This window comes from Scardinius erythrophthalmus (genome assembly GCF_964197995.2).
Source record: "Scardinius erythrophthalmus genome assembly, chromosome: 2".
In the NCBI taxonomy this organism is placed as follows: Eukaryota; Metazoa; Chordata; class Actinopteri; order Cypriniformes; family Leuciscidae; genus Scardinius; species Scardinius erythrophthalmus.
In genome coordinates, this window is record NC_138222.1 from 57,928,887 (window position 1) to 57,947,849 (window position 18,963).

At 37.9% G+C, this 18,963-nt stretch overlaps 1 protein-coding gene across 1 annotated transcript; it reads right to left on the reverse strand.

Moving 5' to 3' along the window:
- Positions 1-7,511: 7,511 nt before the first annotated feature.
- LOC308706202 (uncharacterized protein) lies at positions 7,512-18,781 on the reverse strand. The gene is made up of 3 exons (XM_081391626.1): positions 18,570-18,781; positions 16,691-17,455; positions 7,512-15,049 (listed from the first exon to the last, which is right to left on the reverse strand). The coding sequence occupies exons 1-3, from the start codon at positions 18,601-18,603 to the stop codon at positions 9,624-9,626; spliced, it is 6,225 nt and encodes a 2,074-aa protein (XP_081247752.1). The 5' UTR covers positions 18,604-18,781; the 3' UTR covers positions 7,512-9,623.
- Between the last annotated feature and the right edge of the window lie 182 nt (positions 18,782-18,963).

The following is an 18,963-nucleotide window of genomic DNA, read 5'->3' on the forward strand; positions in this document are numbered from 1 at the left end:
CTCTGCCTTCGTTGATGCATCATTTTTCTTATTCATTAACTTTCCCTGTCAAAGTGTCTGTTTGGATTAAGCGAGAGCCCCAAAACGAATTTAATTAAAAAAATAATCATTTATTTTCATTATCAGAATCAATTATAGCTAGTATTACTAATCTGCATAGAAAATCACGAACCAAAAAAAAAAAAAAAAAACGTTCTTAAAACATTTTTAAAATAGCCTACTGGATGTTTTTAACGTTCAGAAAAATAAAGTTCTTGTAACTTAAAGGAAACGTTAGCAAAACATTTTCAGAACATATTTTTGTTAGCTGGGCTTTTGGTAAAACAAAGGAGGTCAAAGAAACACTGAACAAATTTATTTGAAGTTTTATTTTCGTCATCAGAATCAATTATAACTATCACTAATCTGCATTGAAAATCACAGAGAATGTTCTCAGAACTTCTCTAATGTTCTGGCAAGGTTCTCTCAAAGTTATGAATAAACATTTATCCAGTAACATTTATCGAATGTTCATTCACAAGTTATCTGGTCTTTGATAATGTTCTCAAAACGTTAGCACAAAACATTATCTACATCATTCATGGAATGTTTCAATAAATATGACTAATTGTTTCAGAACATTCAGAGAACGTTAAAAGTAACCCATAATTTTTGCTACATGATAAAAAGTAATGTTCCCCATAACGTTTGCATAACCAAGAAAAAAATGTCTTTTTTTGTTTTAACTTGATGTTCAGAAAAATAAAGTTCTCGTAACTTAATGGAAACTTAAGCAAAACATTTTTTTAGAACATATTTCTGTTAGCTGGTTTTGTGGTAAAAAAAAGGAGGTCAAAGAAACACTCAAAAGCAAATGAATAGTTTAATTTCAAAATTATTATGTCCCCCCCAAAGCATGGGGGTCTCTGGGACTCTAAGCATAAAGAAAATGAAGTCTTTATATGGCTAAACTGATCCAGATGTAACAGACGTAGGCTAGTAAGAGCTGTGCGTGTAAACCTCACTCCCCTGATCTCAAGAGGTGAGCTAACGACTGACGCTGGAAGATGCTGTCTTTTACTTGTTAGCGCCCGCCTCCCATGCCAGAGACCCGGGTTTGAATCCTGCTCGGAGCAGAGAGGACCGGATACACGGACCCAGGCCTTCTCAAAGCAGAGCACTGACTCACTGGTTTTTGGCTCAGTAGTGAACACAGTCAGTGTGTCTTCCTTTGGTTGCAGCACGAACACGCGCTCACAGACACAAGTGTTCACGCTCCCACCTCCGCTACCCTTTCAGGCGAGACCTCATTACATGATCAATCTTTAATCTGCTCCACAGAAATGCTACCATGCACTCTCAACGCCAGCATCAAAATTTCATGCAGGTAATTGAGATAAAACCAAAATGGAGGGTGCTCTGTCTCCGTTACCCTTCGCTCGTCAAAAATACATTTCTGTGCGGTAGAAACGTAGATGGTGTTAGACAGTGCTAGACTGTGATTTTTAGGAAGAGACCAGTCACACCTGCCACCAAACACACAGAATAAACTTGCTTTGAATGCTGAATGTGGTGCCTACTTAGTACTAGGGGTGTAACAATATACCGTGTCAGAATATATCGCAATACAAAAATGCAACAATATGTATCGTGGATAGTGACAATATGTATTGTGTATAGTTCACCCAAAAACTACTGTGCATAAAAAATTCAAGTTTACAGAGTTTTAGTGTCAGTAATACATTAAACTACTAATTATAATGTTGAATATAATACATAATAATGCAATGGGGGAATATTTGTGGGTCCTGATAATATATTTGTGGGGCCAGATATCTTATTTTACCAGTAAAAGTGGTATTTAAAATCAAAAGGTTGATTTTAAATATATCTAGTCAGTGAAAGAGTGCAAGCATATTCATCTAAAATAGTATTTTCAGCTTTAGAATCATGAATATTTGTATTCGGGTGTCACTATTGTCCTGTGCGTTGGGTTAACAGCACCAAGTCCAAGCCTATTCATTTACACACAATGTAATATCAAATGTAGCATTTTAATCAACAGTTTATTTTTTGTTAACCTTTTACCATATGTCTTAAAGTATCGCAAAAATATCATATTGTAAGTTCAGTATCGTGATATGTATCGAATCGTGACATGAGGGAATTGTTACACCACTACTTAGTACTAATAAAATGGTGTAGTAAACAAACACACACAACGAACCGTTAAGTCTTCTTTCAGGATGCAGACTGTTCAAAGGTTTGCAACCTAATTTATTTGGCATACAGCTCTTTTGAGCAAAATAAGCTATATCTCTGGACAAATTCCAGTCAGAATGATCAAGGGAAATGATATATTACATAAACAGATGGAGAACATATGTGTATGAGTGTGGACTCCAAATGTGACGCATAATTAAATGCGTCATGATTCAATATGCTTAATTCTTCCACTAGGTGGCTTACAGTTGAACTTTTGACTTCTGCGCTAATGCCAAAGGCAATACTCTTGAATACGACTATGGATCGTTTAGGTTGAACAAATCAAAGCCATACACTAATAATATTGCAAATAAACCGAATATGAGTGTATGTTAACAAATAGCGAAAAACACCAGACACATCTGTTATTTTCAAACGATGACAAGATGACCTGAACTTACGACCCTCGATACTTTCCCGCGTTGTTTACAGATCCCGAGGCGAGTGTGTTCACATCCCAGACACACTGCCATGTGGAAGTCACTCAGAGGTCATGTGATTCTGCTTGTTTTGGGCACCTCACCTGAGACCCGTGAGTTTTACATTGTGCATAGGCGCATTCGCACGCATTTAACTGTTTTCTAAAACTATATGACCTTGCTTTTAACCCATAGCAGATGATGCCTCACCGACTGACAGACAAGAGGGATAATTGGAGAGGGAGAGAGAGAGAGAGAGAGAGAGAGAGAGAGAGAGAGAGAGAGAGAGAGAGAGAGAGAGAACTAAGTGAAGAGAACAGTGCCACCTAGTGCTCACCAGACTATAGCTGAATAAAAGAACCAATTAAAAAGTTTAGTGCACCCGTTCATGAAATTTCTCTCATAGTTTTTTCATTCCAGAGCTGAATGCTTTTTACTCTCGTGGAACTCATAAGTAGATTTTTAAAGAATAGTCTTTGAAATGCAACTCATGCAGCTTTGAAATGAACAGACAAGAAATCATTATGAAATATATAAAGTATTTTACAGCAAAAAGAAGCAGATGTTTTGATGATTTCATTGTTGTCATGATTTGCATTTTTGCCCTTATAAAATTCTAAGGCCTCTAAATTATCAAAAACTGATTAAAACTGCTGAAAAAGTGTTGTACTACAAAGTCCACATGCTTTCTGTCGTCTGTTAATGTTTTTAGGAAGTAGAAGGCCTTTATTGCATTGACTGTTTGCTGTGAAATCTTGACTGATTTTTATAAAGAATAACTTTTAAATTGTTAGTAATATTTCAGGATGAACAACTTACTGACTATCCATAAATCTTTTTTTGAGAAATCATGTTAAAATGTGTATCAAATATGATCCATCAGGCTTTTGAGGAAAGTTTATTTGTTAATTTCTCAATCATCAATATATTGCATTGAATTATATGTTTTGTCCCCGACAATAAAAGATACAGAGCTTTGATAATAAAACTAAGCATTTTACTAGACATATTATTGGGAGATAGAGTGACAATTGATATTTATATGCATTGCACGTAAGTTGTATGTTATACTTTTATTGTCAGGTTTATGTTCTGTTTTGGTTTAGTTTCATGGTTTCCCGTTCCTGTTTGTCTTGGTTGACCAAGGTTGCGTCCGAAAGCTTAAAATGCTGCATTCCAGTGTAGGAAGGCATCAAGGCACATCCAAATCCAATGTTAGCTCCACTGTCTCCTGACCGGATATACATTCATCTGATCAATTTTTGAAGGCAGCAGATGTATCCTTCACTATTTTAGTAGTTAAATATTAAGTTAGTTCTCACCAAACTCGCTCTATTTTGCTGTAGATCATTAAACCGTTACACTGCCTCAGGAGTCTGTCCGAAATCAGTTTCGTGAAGAACTGTGCGCAAACGCTGCCTACAAGTCATTGGTAGGCTACAAACATTATGTAACAAGAGAAGTATGTCCAAATTCATAGTACTCATAAAAGAGTAGACAAAAAGTCCCCGGATGACCTTCTTCCGGCGAGATTCTGAAGTGTGCAAATGATAAAGACTTTACTATCCCATGAGGCCGTTGGGAGAGGATTTGTGAATGAGAGTGAAGTGATGATGGTAGGTCACATGATAATGACAACATGGCGAATATAGTACGTCCAGATTACATTCAAACTACACACATCAATACTATATAGAACATACTTTTTTAGCAGTCGTAAAGTACTGAGTCAAAATTTCAGATGCAGCCCCAGTGTTGTTTATATCTGTTCCCATGGCAACCTGTTGTGTCCACCTGTTCCTCGTTATCTCACTAATTTAGTCCTGTGTAATCCTGTTTATTGTCTGTTGTCAGTTCTCTTTGGGCTAGTCTCATTACGAATAAATACTATGGTAATGCCGTAAATAAGCCCTCCTACCTGTCACAAACTTCTCTTATAGGATCGCCTTTTTATCATAGTAAAATCTACATATCATTTACAACAAAAGTATTGTTTAGCATAAAACATGGCCAAGATCAGTTGGCGGGCACTCTAGGATTTTCCCGTACCGAAAATGCTAGTTAATGTTGCTTCATTGGACAAAATTTTACTGACTTTACTCACCCAGTTTAACAACTTCTCAAAAAAAATTATACTTTTTGTGAGTGCGTTTTGTCCCCATTGGTTAAAAAATGACAGGGCAAAGCATTCGCAGCTTATGTGAACCTGGTATACATTAGTCTGTGGTGTTTGTTTAATATTTGTTCTGAGAACATGACACGGTTTTCCTCACTGGAATTCCTACACAACTTGCAACAATTCTAACACAAAGAGGACAAAGAGGACATTAGAATTCTGCCAAAAGTGTGTCCGATGTTTTCAGCGATTAGATTATAAAGCTTACAAAATGTTTATCATGCGAAGAGTAAGAATACATTTAAGTATAATTACCAGTTAGTTTGTGTTGTCTGATTCCGGGTGCGAAGGGAGACGAAGATAAAACGTGCTTGGGCTTCCGGTATACTGTCAAGGTCTTGGCGCCACCGGAAAGGTAGGCTACTATCTTACATAATTGTGTGATGTGGGAAATGTTGTTGGGTTTATGTTAATTGATGTTGGTATGATTTTGTATAGGTTTATTTATTTTTGGTGTTGATTATATGGGTGCGAGTTTACTTGAGCACCGTAAACTTTCATACTCCCCCTGGTTTTTGTAAATGGTTGACTCCAATAGGGAGGAACCAAAATGTGGCGGGATTTATAAAAAAATAAACTAGACGGTGCAAATATGTGCGCACGCACGGATACTACGCACTCATCTACTTGGTGAGCATTGAGCTTTAAATTGTGTTCTAAAAAGCAGAACTCTTAAAATACTTTTGTGCGAATAATGATCAGCGCTTGAATCCGTGCTGAATGCTGTGTCCCACCGAATTTTGTGACCCTATAGGCGCTGTATTAAGATCATCCGATTTAGCCTACTCCTACCCAATCCTAATCCTATACGATCACAACAGCACCTATAGGGTCACAGAATTCGGCACTACACCTGTTTGAATAAGTCCGATGATTTACTTAAAACCTCTGGGTGTCGTGCACAGACAGTAGCCTAATGATAACCATTGTTGGGGTCTTCCCAATATTGTGAAAATACAATTATATTTGAAGCATAGAATTTGAAGGAAACTGTAGGATATGCACTTTTTTATTATTTTAAATGTTTTGTCAGTGGCGCAATAGTCAGACAATTATTTACACTGAAAAAAATAAGGCCTATCTGTTTCCATTAAAACACATATAAACCATCATTAAATACATGTTTACCTTATAGGCAAAAATTGCATAAATTTGATTTGCTTAAATCTATTAAACATTGCCTATTTGGCCAGTAGAAATTAAAGACTGAGAATAACTCTTCTCTGTAAACTTTCTCTGAAATGTATTTTATACAATGATTTATTTATTCTAAAACAAGGCAAGGATAAAAAATGATTTTTAGTGTTGTATTGTGACGGCACATAGTCCTTTTCTTATATTTTCCTAATGTCTTGTGTTAAACGTGGTATGGTGTGCAGTTAACATTAATGCATAAAAATAGGCATTGTATGAGCCATATATGCTAATTTCAGGGAGGAGATCCATAAAAATCTTCCATAAAAAACTGGGGTTTTAATCAAACACATCTCAATTTTCTGACTACCTGACGAGCTGATCTTGGGAAGAAGTTCATCAGATGTAAGTATATTTCAAAGACAAGCACTTATGAAGTACAGGCTAATTTATGTAGCAAACGGCTTGAAACTCTGCAGGAGGTTAATAGGACAAGTATAAATGGTGAAACCTTTGTGCGCAAAAAAAGAAAATCCAAGTTCTTTAAATCATAGAATCTGAATAAAAAAACATTTGAGTCTTGCTGTGTAAAATTATTTATTGACCATTTTAGAATTCATCTATCAGGTTTTTCCATATGTGTATATATATATATACACATCAATCATTGGTACATCAGCATCATGCTTCAAATCAATCTTCATCGCTCAATAATACCACCACTTTTTCCTCTGTATTATAAATATATTTTAAAACCCCTGAAACTCACTTGCTTCTTAGTAAAAAGTTAATTTTATTATAAAGATAGGCATGATGATGCGGTCGGGCCTTGAATTTGGGAAATGTTTATCAAACTTTTGCATGATTTTTTTTTTTTTAACTGCACTGTTCTGTGAAGTGTGGACAAAGTTATATTTGATAATCCGTAAAACCATTTGCCCACATTCTTGTCCAGGTCTGAGTCGAGATGCAATATGCGCATTCAATATGAAACTTTTCAAGATACAATAAAAAAATGCCTAAAATTGTCTTTGCTTCATGGCCCATGTGTAAATGTGGCTAAAGGTTGGCCTTTACTCACAAATATGCTGATCTGAGATCAGTTCTGTAGTTTTCTCAAAGTAGGATGATAGATTTTGGGATCGGAAAACTGTTCCCGGATCAGCATTTACGAGAAGACATTATTTAGAGTGTTGCTCCTCATGGTCCATCAGAATTGATATGTCTGCCCTCAGAGACATCGGGTTGACCTTTATAAGTTCGCTGCACACTGTGCATGCAGACAGCATCTGAAGTTCCAAAGGGGCATTTTAAAGGGCATCTGGAGGGTCAGGGTCTCTCAAAGTTCGATCGGCCTATGCCTAACAAGTGACTACAATAATAAAGCATTATTTGGAATCTGTGTATTAAAACCTCTTGCATGATAATTACAAGCTGTACATAAATGGATTCCTTTACTCTTGTTTAATATTATCATATTTATTGCTATTGTGTCTATCAGGATGGACCCTTTGCAAAATAACGAACTTCATAAAGATAGCAGTTATTTTTATTTTATTTTTTAATATGTACATTTATACCATTATGTTCAGTTCAGCCAGGCTGAATTTATAGCAAATTATACAAAAAATACAGCAAAAATACTGCAAAACATTACAAATACAGCAATACTGTGAAATATTTATACATTTTAAAATAATTGTTTTCTATTTGAATATGCGTTAAAATTTAATTTATTCCTGTGATCAATTACTCCAGTCTTCAGTGTCACATGATCCTTCAGAAATCATGATGATTTGCTGCTCAAGAAACATTCCTTATTTTTTTTATGTTAAAAATTGCTTCATATTTTATGGAACTGAGGGAGTGACTGAATTTGACATGACTGCCACAAATCATCTTTTTTTCTTATTTTGAAAATGGGAATGCAATGGTGGATTTCCCCCTCTTGCTCTTAGAGTAATGCAACAATTATATGCTATATTGTCTCTCCAGAAGTTTACCCTGCTTATAGACCCAGAAAGTTGAAAAGTGCACCATTTTATGTGCATTTGTATTTGTATGTTAGTCTCCTGGAGTCACGGTATTTAGATGCCTTTCCTATCATTTGAGACAAACAACAATGCACCTACTTTGACTTGTGACTTTGCATGTTGGGAATCTGGAAGAATCCACATTTATTTGGGAAAAGTTTCTTGTAGTCAAACTAAAACAGTGTAATTCTAATTTGAAACATGAATGGAGTGAGTGTTTTACATCCTCTTATAAAAACCTTAACATTGCTTGATCTGATCTGACCAAAAAGAGAAATGGGCACATATGATAATTGCAGTGAATTTAGGCTAATTAGAATTGTCAAGAGGTTTTATCATCCATTAGAGATAGCAGGGTTTACTACACATACAATAAGCATGCCAATGAATGCACATCTAGTAGTTTAAGAGGAGACTGAAATTTGAAGTTTCTGCTGATGAAATGTTAGCTTGGCCATGTTCATTACCTTAAAAAGCTATAGTGCAGATAATGACTAGAAAACCCCAAATAGCAATTAATGGGCAAATGAAAGAAGTCGACTAATGCACTCAGACTGACACACTTTCAGTTAGATTGCATATTATTTTCGTCTAATTGAAGTGTTTTCCTAAAATCTAACAATGTTGGTCTTATAAAATAAAATCTGTAACCTACTTGATGTCAAGTGAAAAATTATAGATTCTTTCAAACGACTTGAAAATAGACCCATTCAGACACATATAAACGTCGTGGGGGAAACGACACGCTGTTGAGGAATTATTTCATCTGTTTGACGCGCGTAATAGCGAGGCGGAGGAATACTATCCTCGCGTAATTACCTCAGATTATATGTAAGCGTTTGGGTTTTCTGTGTGTGGGCCATAAAAGAGAATTTCATTTTAAATGTGTGTTTTCACTCGATGGGAAGGGTTTCTCTTTCAGACGAAACTGACCAATATTTTTAAGGTAATAATTTACCTGTCAGGATCGCAGCGGAAGCACAGCAAGACGCCACTTCACCGAGGCACTAATGGAAAGTAGCCTACATTCTGTTTATGTTCCGGAGAATCTCTGAATATGCTTGAATCGGAGTTAAATGTGAGTAATTTGTCGTCTTTATATCGTTCCAATCTCGCAACACATTATGAGGAGCTCGGCTTCTTTATGGGTCATTTTTAGACTGAAATGATCGTTAAACATAAAAAAAAGTTATGTTTACGTGAGGCGTTTTGGAAATTAACCATGCACTTTACTCATTGTATTGTATTACAAAGAGAGAAAATAGCGTATTCTTCCTCACATTTGCTAATAAATTAGCTAAAGATTATAAAATACTGTGAAAAGCAGTATTGTTTGTGAAACGACCTAGTGGAACTTTTAGTACAAGTGCGCCACCGTCTGTTAAGAGTGTGAATTACATACTTGCATGTTTGCTGTAGTTCGGCCTACTCTGTTGTACATAACACATTTTGCTCTAAAGTCTTTTGAAAATCTTGTTTATTTTCATTTTCACTTCTAAACACATAAATATTGTTTAATGCCAAGAATGTTAAGACAATCTACCAGGTAGGTCTATATCATAATTTAAATGTCATACACAGTCATTAAGGCTCTCTTTAAATTCCCAACACTCTTTTTCAGTCCAGTTTGTAGTAACATCCATTGTTTCCTCCAAGCATCTCCTCAACCTTCTCCAGCAACTTAACCACATGAGATTCCCGATATCTGTTGTCAAGCACGTGGCATCTATTCCCACACCTCCGAACCAGCCGCTCCAGGTCACTGTTTCTCTTCACGTGCTGCTGGCCGCTCTCTCCTAATGTTTCCCCCCAGGTGAGCAGAACAATAGTGTGGCTCCATGATGCTTCTCCTAAAGCTGATACGGTACGTTCCACTGCACGCCTGTACTGACCAGTGAAGGATAAATAAGCGGGAATCACCAGGATGAATGCATGCGGTCCAGGTTGACACAGAGAGACACTTTGAGAGAGATGTTTTTGAAACGTGCCTTTACTGTCAATCCCAGATCTCCATTTCAGGCCCTGAGGCTCTACAATAGTGACTTGCCTGCCGAAAATCTCTCCTCTCCAAGGGTTGCATCCATTTGCATCAGGCCCCACGATGGTGCATCTCGCTGGATGACGGGACGACCAGGAGTCTCCTAAAAGCATAAGCCTTAGATCAGATACGGGCCAGGGTGAACGTCCGGTAGGTTGGAAATTGATGCTTGAAGATTCAAAGAAGTCTTCCTCACTTTCGCCTTCAGAATTTTCAATCTCACCATCTTCCTCATTTTGCTTGGCCTTCAGAATTCGTTTAACCCTCTCCGATCTGTTGTTTGCACAGTTTTTAGTAGCCAACACCAATCGCTCTTCACATCTTGTGTCTTTTGCATCGCAAATGCCACCATCCACTCCTATTTCTTGATGCATTTGATGGATGTCTTCACCTTCCATTTGTTTCCCATTCATTTCAGCGCTGTTTGTCCATGGGCGATACCCCGAGGAAGGCTCTTTGTGTATCAATTTGAGCTCTGTGTTATACAAATACTTCTCCCATTTCTCAAGTTCCTCTCGTTTCTTTTCCAGCTTGTCTTGTTCATTATTTACCTCCTGCGTTCTGCCGTCCAGTTGGTTTTGACGTTCCTCAAGCTCCTTTTCTCTCACGTCTAGTGTTGATTTTAGGAGCTCTAACATTTGGGCTTTGGCCTCAGAATCGCTCTCTTTGTTCTTTAGATCTAATTCTTGGTTCTGCAGAAATTTGTTTTTATTATCTTTCGTAGCGAGCTCCAGTTCCAGCTGACGCAGGTCTGTTTCTCTGGTGTCTAAAGAGCGTTCTCTGTCTTTCAAAACATCCTGCTGTTTCTTCAGACCACGTAACAAGTCTTCATGCTGTTCTTCCCGTTTTTGCATGACTTGCTCTCTTTTCTCTAAATAGATTTCTTCACTTTTCAGCTTTTGCTCTCTTTGAGAAAGCACTTCTTCACCTTTTATCAGCACTTGCTCCCTTTTTCCTAACGCTTCTCTAATGCTCTCAAGCTCCAGGTCATGTTCATGCTGAGTATTGTCCCGTTTTTCCATGTCTCGTTGTTGCTCCTTCAGCCTTTGACCTTTGAGTTCAAGTTCTCGCTCCCTTTCTTGTAATCCTTTTATTTTTTGCAGAAGATCATTTTCCTCATTGCTCAACTCGGCTTGCCGTTTCTCTGCGTTGTGTTTGTTATTTTCAAGTTCCTCTGAGCTCTTTAAAAGTTCATGGGTTTTTACTTCCCACATCTGCTCTCGTTTATTTAGCTCATTTTCTCTCGTTTCCAGATTTGCTTTGAGCATCTCCAAGGATTTTTCTTCTCCCGTAAGCCTGTGTTGTTCTTTAACAAATGTCTCCTCCATTTCAAACAGCTCTTGCTCTCTCCTTTCTATCTGCTCTCTACGATTTTCCATATTTTTCTCCTGCTTTTCAGTCAGGTCTTTCATTTCCAACTCCTTGTTCTCCAATATCCTCTCCATTGCTTGTAGTTCATCCTTCCGACATTTTATCTGCTGCTCTTGCTCCTTTAATTTTTCCTCTCGAACCATAAGCTCTTCTGCTCTTTTCTCAATCTCTTCTCTCATTCTCATCAGATCTACAGCTAAACGTTCGTTATTCTGGCCCTCGTTTTCCAGATTCTTCTCCTCTTCTCTAATCCTGTACATTTGCACCTCCAAATCCTGCTTTTCATCTGTTAGCGCTTGTTCTCTCCTATTAATTTCACCCTCTCTAGTTAACAAATCTTGTTTGTTTTGAGCTAATTTCTCTTCTTTCTTTTCTACCTCCCTCTCTCTCCTGCAAAGCTCTTGTTCTTTCTCCGTCTCATGCTCTTCATGCCTTTCTCTCAGTCTTTTCTCATAATACACCTTCATGTCTTGCACATCACTCTCTTTCTCTTTCTCATTCTCCTCCAGCAGCCGTTTTAACTCGTCTAGCTGTTGTTCTAACCCGTTCATTTCTTTCATCTGTAACTCATTGCGCTCAGCTGAAGTCTTCAACTGAGTCTGAAGTCCCTCACACTTGCACTTCAGCTCTTCGAATTCTTTCTCCAGTTCTGCGTTCACGTTTTGTAGGGCGTCGTTACGCATTTGCTCTTTACTACGCTGTTGTTTCAGCTCTTCGGAGCGTCTTTCATTGTCTGCGTGTTGCTGTTGTAACTGACTGATGATATTCTCTTTCATCTCAATTATTACTCTTGCTTCCTCACACTGTTTCTTTATATTTTCCATCTCCTTTTCCATCACCGTATTCTTTCTTTTATAGACCTCCATCTTTACGTCGAACTCCTCCTCTAGAAGTTTTAGTTGAACAGCACCTTGTTCAGTATTTGCTTGAATGCTGTTTTTCAACTTTTCTATGTCTCTTATATGCTTTTCATTGATTGTTTGCAGCAGTGTGTCTTTTTCCATATCTCCCTGGTTTAATTTGGTTATTTCTTCTTCTTTTGTTTGTAGCTCCTCCTCTAAATGTTTTAGGCGAGCTGCACTTTCCTCAATATGTGCTTGAAAACTCTCTCTTAACTTTTCAATGTCTTTTTGTTTTTCGCAAATATTTTCATGCAGTGTGTTCATTTCTCTGTCTTTCTCCAGGTCTCTTGTTCTTAATTGGATTATTTCCTCATCTTTTATTTTGAATTCGTCATCTAAACGTTTCAATTGAGCTGCACTTTCTTCAATATTTGACTGAATGCTTTCTTTCAATTTTTCAGCGTCCTGCTGTTGGCCAATAATATTCATCTTAAGTGTGTGAATTTCATTGTCTTTCTCCTGGTCTCTTTGTTTGAATTTGGTTATTTCCTCTTCTTTTATTTTCAGCTCTTCCTCTAAATGCTTCAGTTGAGCCGCACTTTCTTCAGTATGCGACTCAATACAGTCTCTTAACTTTTCAATGTCTTTCTGTTTTTCACTAATGTTTTGCCTAAGAATGTCAATTTCTCTTTCTTTCTCCTGGTCTCTCTGTCTTAATTTTTTATTTTCCTCTTCTATTACTTTGATTTCCTCCTGTTGATGTTTTAGTTGAGCTGCATTTTCTTCAGTATGTGCCTGAACACTGTCTTTTAACTTTTCAATGTCATTTTGTTTTTCGCTAATGTTTTGTTTTAGTTTATCAATGCATTTGTCATTCTCTAGGTTTCTTTGCTTTAACTTGTCAATTTCATCTTCTTTTGCTTTCAACTCTTCCTTCAAAACTTTAAGTTCTGCTGTGTGTTTATCAGTATTTGCCTGCACAGTGTCTTTTAACTTTTCTGTATCCCTCTGTTTTTCGGCAATGTTTTGCTTCAACGTCTCCAATTCTCTGTCCTTTTCCTGATCTCTTTGTCTCAATTTGACTATTTCGTCGTCTTTTTGCTGAAGCTTCTCTTGCGTTTCAGCATTTCGATTCAGCTCTTTTTCCTTCTCTCTCATCGTTCGCTCTATTTCTTTGTCTTTCCCTACAAGTTTATCAATGAGCGTGTTGTATTTCTCCATAACGTCTCCATGCATTTCTCTCTCGGCTTCTGTTGTTTTCACTTGCTCTCGATAGGACATTCGTAGCTCCTCCATCTCTTTTGTCATCATCTCTATTACCTCTCTCAGCTTGTCCATCTCTTTCTCTCTCTTCTCAACTTTTTCCCTGAATATCTCACCTTGTTCTCTTTCTCTGCTCTCAGCCTTAAGTTTCACCTCCTCGATTTCTCTTAAAATGTTTTCAATTTCACTGTCCTTCTCTTTCAGTTTGCTCTCCATCTCTTGCTTTTGCTGCCTGGCCTCTTCTTCGTACCTGCATTGTGATGCATCCATCTCTTTTTGAGTTTCCTCAGCCTTTCCTCTCATCCTATCATTCTCTTTCTCAGCATCCAACAATTTGTTTTTAAGTTCATTCTTCTCATCCAAGTGTGCTCGCTGAATTTCGGCCTCTCTCTCTTTTCGTTCTTGCTCTTTCGCGGTACCCAAGCGCTCCAGTTCTAGCAGTTTAATTTGAAGCTCGTCCACTTTCTCTTTAAGTTCTTCCCCCTCGCGCTCTCGTTCCTCTAATCTCATTAGCAGTTGCTCTTTCTCTTTCAGTACCTGATGGTGAGTCACCGTGACTTTGCTTATTTCAGTGCTCAGGTCTTGTATCTCTCGCTCCTTGTCTTCCGTTAACCACGCCATCCTCTCTTCCAGCTCGCCCATCATACTTCTCCTGTCGTCTTCGCCTTTATACGGCGCCTCTTCCCTCTCGGCCTTCCCGGGAGACTGCACTTTGTCCTTCTTGCGTCTTTCGAAGAACCACCGAATGCTCTTGACCTCTCGTTCCTTCATCTTCTTCAGTTCTTCGTCCTGCCGTTGAAGCTTCTCATTAAACTCCTTGACCTTCAGTTGAAATTTCTCATTTTTTTGTCTTCCTAACTCTTGAATCTCATGCACTAGTGGCGAGAAGGCCTCACATCGATTTCCCGCCACCATCTTTTCAATCTTCTCCAGAAGTTCCGTTATTTGTGTCTTGGAATTCCGAGGTTCCAAATAAGAATTGCTGCTGATGACGTGGAACCTATTTGAACATCGTTCCACCAGCCAGCGAAGTTCCTTTCCTCCTCCTTGTATGTGCTGCTCAATCGTGACTCCCTCTCGTAGCTGGTCGCCCCTCGTGAACAGAAGAAACGTATGTCTCCAAACCGTCTCCCCCAGAAGCTCCAAGTGCTCCCGTACCGACTGGGCTTGGACAAACGCATCTACGCGCAACGTCAAAAGAAAGGCGTGAGGTCCGGGAGGACACAGCATCACACTCATTCCGATCTCTCGCTTCACTCTCTCTGGAGTTGTTCCCTCCGGTCCGCCCTCCCATCCCGGCACATCCACCACCGTCACCAGTCTGTTAGAAACCTCCATCTGCTGTCTCGAACACTCCTCCGTCGCCTCTCCACTTTGAAAGTATTCCGGTCCTCCGAGGATGGCGTTCCCAGCCGAGCTTTTCCCCGTCTCTCTCTCTCCCAGCAGAACCAGTCTCAGCTCCGGGAGACGCCGTGAACCTCTGGAGAAGAGATTCCTCTCATCCATGTCTTCAGTTTGAGTATTATCGTCTAGCAGGGACAGGAGGCACAACACACAGAAACAACCAAATTAAGTGGTTACTTGTGAATAATGGCTTTTGTTGACATATCATTTAGATGCATTTTTATTATTAAGTCTTTTTGCCAAACAAAGGTTATCTACATCACTGTGTTAATGTATTATGTAGGCCTATATTTAAATCGTACAAAAATTTTAGTGCATGCATGCATTCAAGTCACATTTAGAATTTATGTAATTCCATAATTTGGATTTACATAATGGTTCATTTTAAATGTTCAGTATGTTTATTTTTTATTTTTATTTTTTTGAGGAGAAAAAGATTGTTTGCTGTAACAGCACTAATATACATGTGACTGTTTTTAACTACATATTAATGCTGACAAATAAATAATTTGACAAATCTTTTAGTTGCTCCTACTCATCTTGTTCCAAACTAGTGTGTTGTTTTGTGTGAGGAACAATGCTGATTTACATCAGGGACATCACACCTAGTGCAATGTGTGTAAATGGGCCAAGCTTGAATTAAACTCAAGCATGAATTATGTTTTAAGCTATGACGTGGACTGGAAGATTTTTCCATAGTAGTCATAGAGGTATTTTTATGTTTTTTCTTTTATGGTTCTTTTGTTTGTTTGCTTGTTTTGTTTTGCAGTGTGTGAAAACGTGCAACATTAACTGTGTGTGTGTGTGTGTGTGTGTGTGTGTGTGTGTGTGTGTGTGTGTGTGTGTGTGTGTGTGTGTGTTTCACAGATGTATATGAATACATATGCATTTGGAACAACATGAGGTGAGTAAATCATGATAAAATGTTCATTTCTAGGTGATGAAAATGTGTCTTGTACACTGCCGTAGCAAAATTAATGGAATTAAGTCTAAAGTAATAGACATTTCTATAGTGAATTATTTTTTTTGTACCTAATAACTATGCTCTGCTCTAAAATTTTCATCAGCTAGAGTAAGATGTTTGTATAAATCATTCTTTTGTGACTGAATATTTTTTTAAAACTAGTTTCTTTTCAATTGGTTATTTTAGTGAATTTATCCATCTGAATACTGAAAACTGAATAGTTTTCCTCTGTAGAGAAACAAGTATCCCAAACTCACAGTTAGAATTTTACTTTTAAAGTAAAAAAAAAGTACTTTTATCTTGTTTTCCAATTTTCTAAATATTTTTAAATTAAGATGCATGATATTCTGAAAAAATAAATAAATATATTGTATATTGTTAAATATTATATTCCCAAAATAAAGTGAGTTTAGGCTTAAAACAAGAAAAAAAAATCACTTTATTTAATTAATTAATTAATTAAAAGGCAAAACAAGTTTATTTTTCTTACACCCTTGACATTTTTTATAGCATATACTCATTTCATTTAGGTACATTTTTAAGGCTTAATATCTTATGTAATTTTGCTTCTAAAGTAAATAAAGTATCTCAATTTAACCCTTAATCCTCTGTTCGGGTCTTTTTGACCCAAACAAATGTTATTTAGTAGTACCAGACCTTGCTTAAGCATGTTTAGATATTTGTATTGGAAAACAAGGCAAAAATACGGAGGAAGAACACTTTTCACATGCATTGTATTTATATGATATCTATCTATCTTTATGTATATATATATTTATAAATCTGCATGCCGTCCACTCACTCGTCAGCACAGCTCTGATGGTTCCTCTGTGCGTCTGCGCCTCCATCAGCCTCTGTTTCTTCCTCCTTTCTCTCGCCCTCCGTTTACTCTCCACCTCCAGCTCCAGAAGCAGCACATCCATCTCATAATATCTCCCTCCTCTCTCTCCGACCATCTCATCCAACTTCTTTATCAGTTCCTTCACCTGCGATCCATCATCGACGCGCCTCTTGTTCTCCAGAACGTGAAACCGGTTCCCACATCGTTCCAGGAGCCTCTGGAAGGCCTTGCCGCCGTTTCGAATCCTCTGTTCGATGGGAACGGAGCCCAGTTCGTCCCCGCGTGTGAACAGCACCAGTGTGTGATCCCACACCGCTTTTCCCAGAAGCTCCAGGTGCTCCTCGATCTGCTGATGGTAGTCGGCTGTCACTGACGTACAGGATCGCACCACTAAAAGAACGGCATGAGGGCCTGGTGGACACAAGGACATGCTTCGCTTCGTTTCTCTCCTCACCCAACCGGGAGTCCCGTTCACCGGATAGTACCATTCCCATCCTGGTGTGTCCACAACCGTGACGCGCCTTCCCTCCACGTCGGCGCGCCTCTTCACACACTCCTCGGTCGCTTTATTCGACTCAAACCCTCCTGCCAGGCCTAGAATGGTATTTCCAGCTGAGCTCTTCCCGGCACCTTTGCGGCCGAGTAAAACCACACGAAGTTCAGGAAGAGGAGACGGCTGGTGACTAAGACTTCCTCCATTCGCCTCAACTGTCTGCGGCCTCCTGTCTGTGACGGATAGGTACGGTTTAGTTTTAATGCACTGCCGTTCAAAAGTAATTCATGCTTTCATTCAGCAAGGATGTATTAAATTAGGCAAAGGTGAAGATATTTAAAAGATATTTATATTATTTATATATCTTTATATTTTAAAGATATTTATAATGTACAAAACATTTCAATTTGAATAAATGCTGTTCTTTTGAACTCTCTGTTCATCAAAGAATCATGAAAAAAATGTATCATAGTTTCTACAAAAATATAATTCATCATATTAGAATGATTACTGAAGGATCACATGACACTGAGGAATGGAGTAATGATGATACACATTCAGCTTTGATCACAGGAATAAATTACATCTTAATATATTCAATTAGATAAACTGTTAAATTTTTTTAAATTTGATCAAAAAATGCTGCCTTGTTGAGCATAAGAGACTTAAATCTGACCTGCACTCAAACTTCTGAATGGTAGTATATATGCATGTATTGTATTTTATATTTAAATAAGTGTAATTTTTTATTATTATATTCTTAAAAAAAAATTTTTTTTTTGGAGACAAAGCCTGAATCTCCCTTTGGAAGAAGATATTATGCAGTGACCCCAAAAGTTATTTACAGACCTAAGCCACACTTAAAAATATCTGTTTTATTGCATTAGATTGCAAAATATTAAAGCAAGTATCATTAATTTAAAGTATGATAGCAAAAACGCACCTTTCAAGCAAAACATTTGACATAAAGCCATTTGGGTGTTGAAAATGAGTCAGTCCATACACTCTCAGACAAAAAAGGTACAAAAGCTGTTAGTGGGGCAGTACCAAATGTACTAATATGTTTAAGTACTAACATGTACCTTTAAGGTACTAATATGCAGCCTTTAGGGGTAAATAAGGTCCAAAAATGTACCTTTTGAAAAGAGGTTCCTCTTATTCCTGAGTATTGTGACACTTTGTGTTGGTTTGTCGTTAGTAAATGAAAAAAAGGCTCTGAAGATACAAACACTTGCTTTGATATATCGTTTGTCTAATGCAAAGAAGTTCAGACATGTTTTCACAAATGTGTGTATGTGTACATCAGCTTCAGTGGTCTCTCTTCAATCATGATCATACTTTGCTCACCCAAGAACGAGGGATCCTCCTTCTGTTTCTCCATCTCTGTCTGTCTGTCTTCGTCCTCCTCCGCTCTTCGTTTTGAGCTGTATTGTTTTACATTGGCATCGTTTTACGCCTCAGTATCTTTCAAGCATAATCGATTCACTTCCTATATGCATGGAACGACAGCAGAGCGGAACAAAGCGCTGAACGTGGAAGCTTGTTCACGTGACTAACCTGTGGTTTTCTGAAACTCGCACAGGAAACGCCATGTTCTGCTCGCATGGGTATGGCGGAAATCAAAAGGAGCCTTGTGGTCAGTGTTGCTCATTTCAGATGTGCATTTACTAGCTCTATATCATAAAGCTTTGTTTCGAATCATTATTTGGTCTCATTTGTGTTTTTTGATGTTGTATTTCAG

Bases quoted from the DNA above. Each gene is read 5' to 3' on its own strand.
- LOC308706202 (XM_081391626.1), bottom strand. From the start codon at position 18,603: ATGGAGAAACAGAAGGAGGATCCCTCGTTCTTGG. The intron at 17,456-18,569 runs GTGAGCAAAGTA...TATCCGTCACAG, and splicing joins GGAGGATCCCTCGTTCTTGG to ACAGGAGGCCGCAGACAGTT. The intron at 15,050-16,690 runs GTGAGTGGACGG...TGTCCCTGCTAG, and splicing joins CATCAGAGCTGTGCTGACGA to ACGATAATACTCAAACTGAA.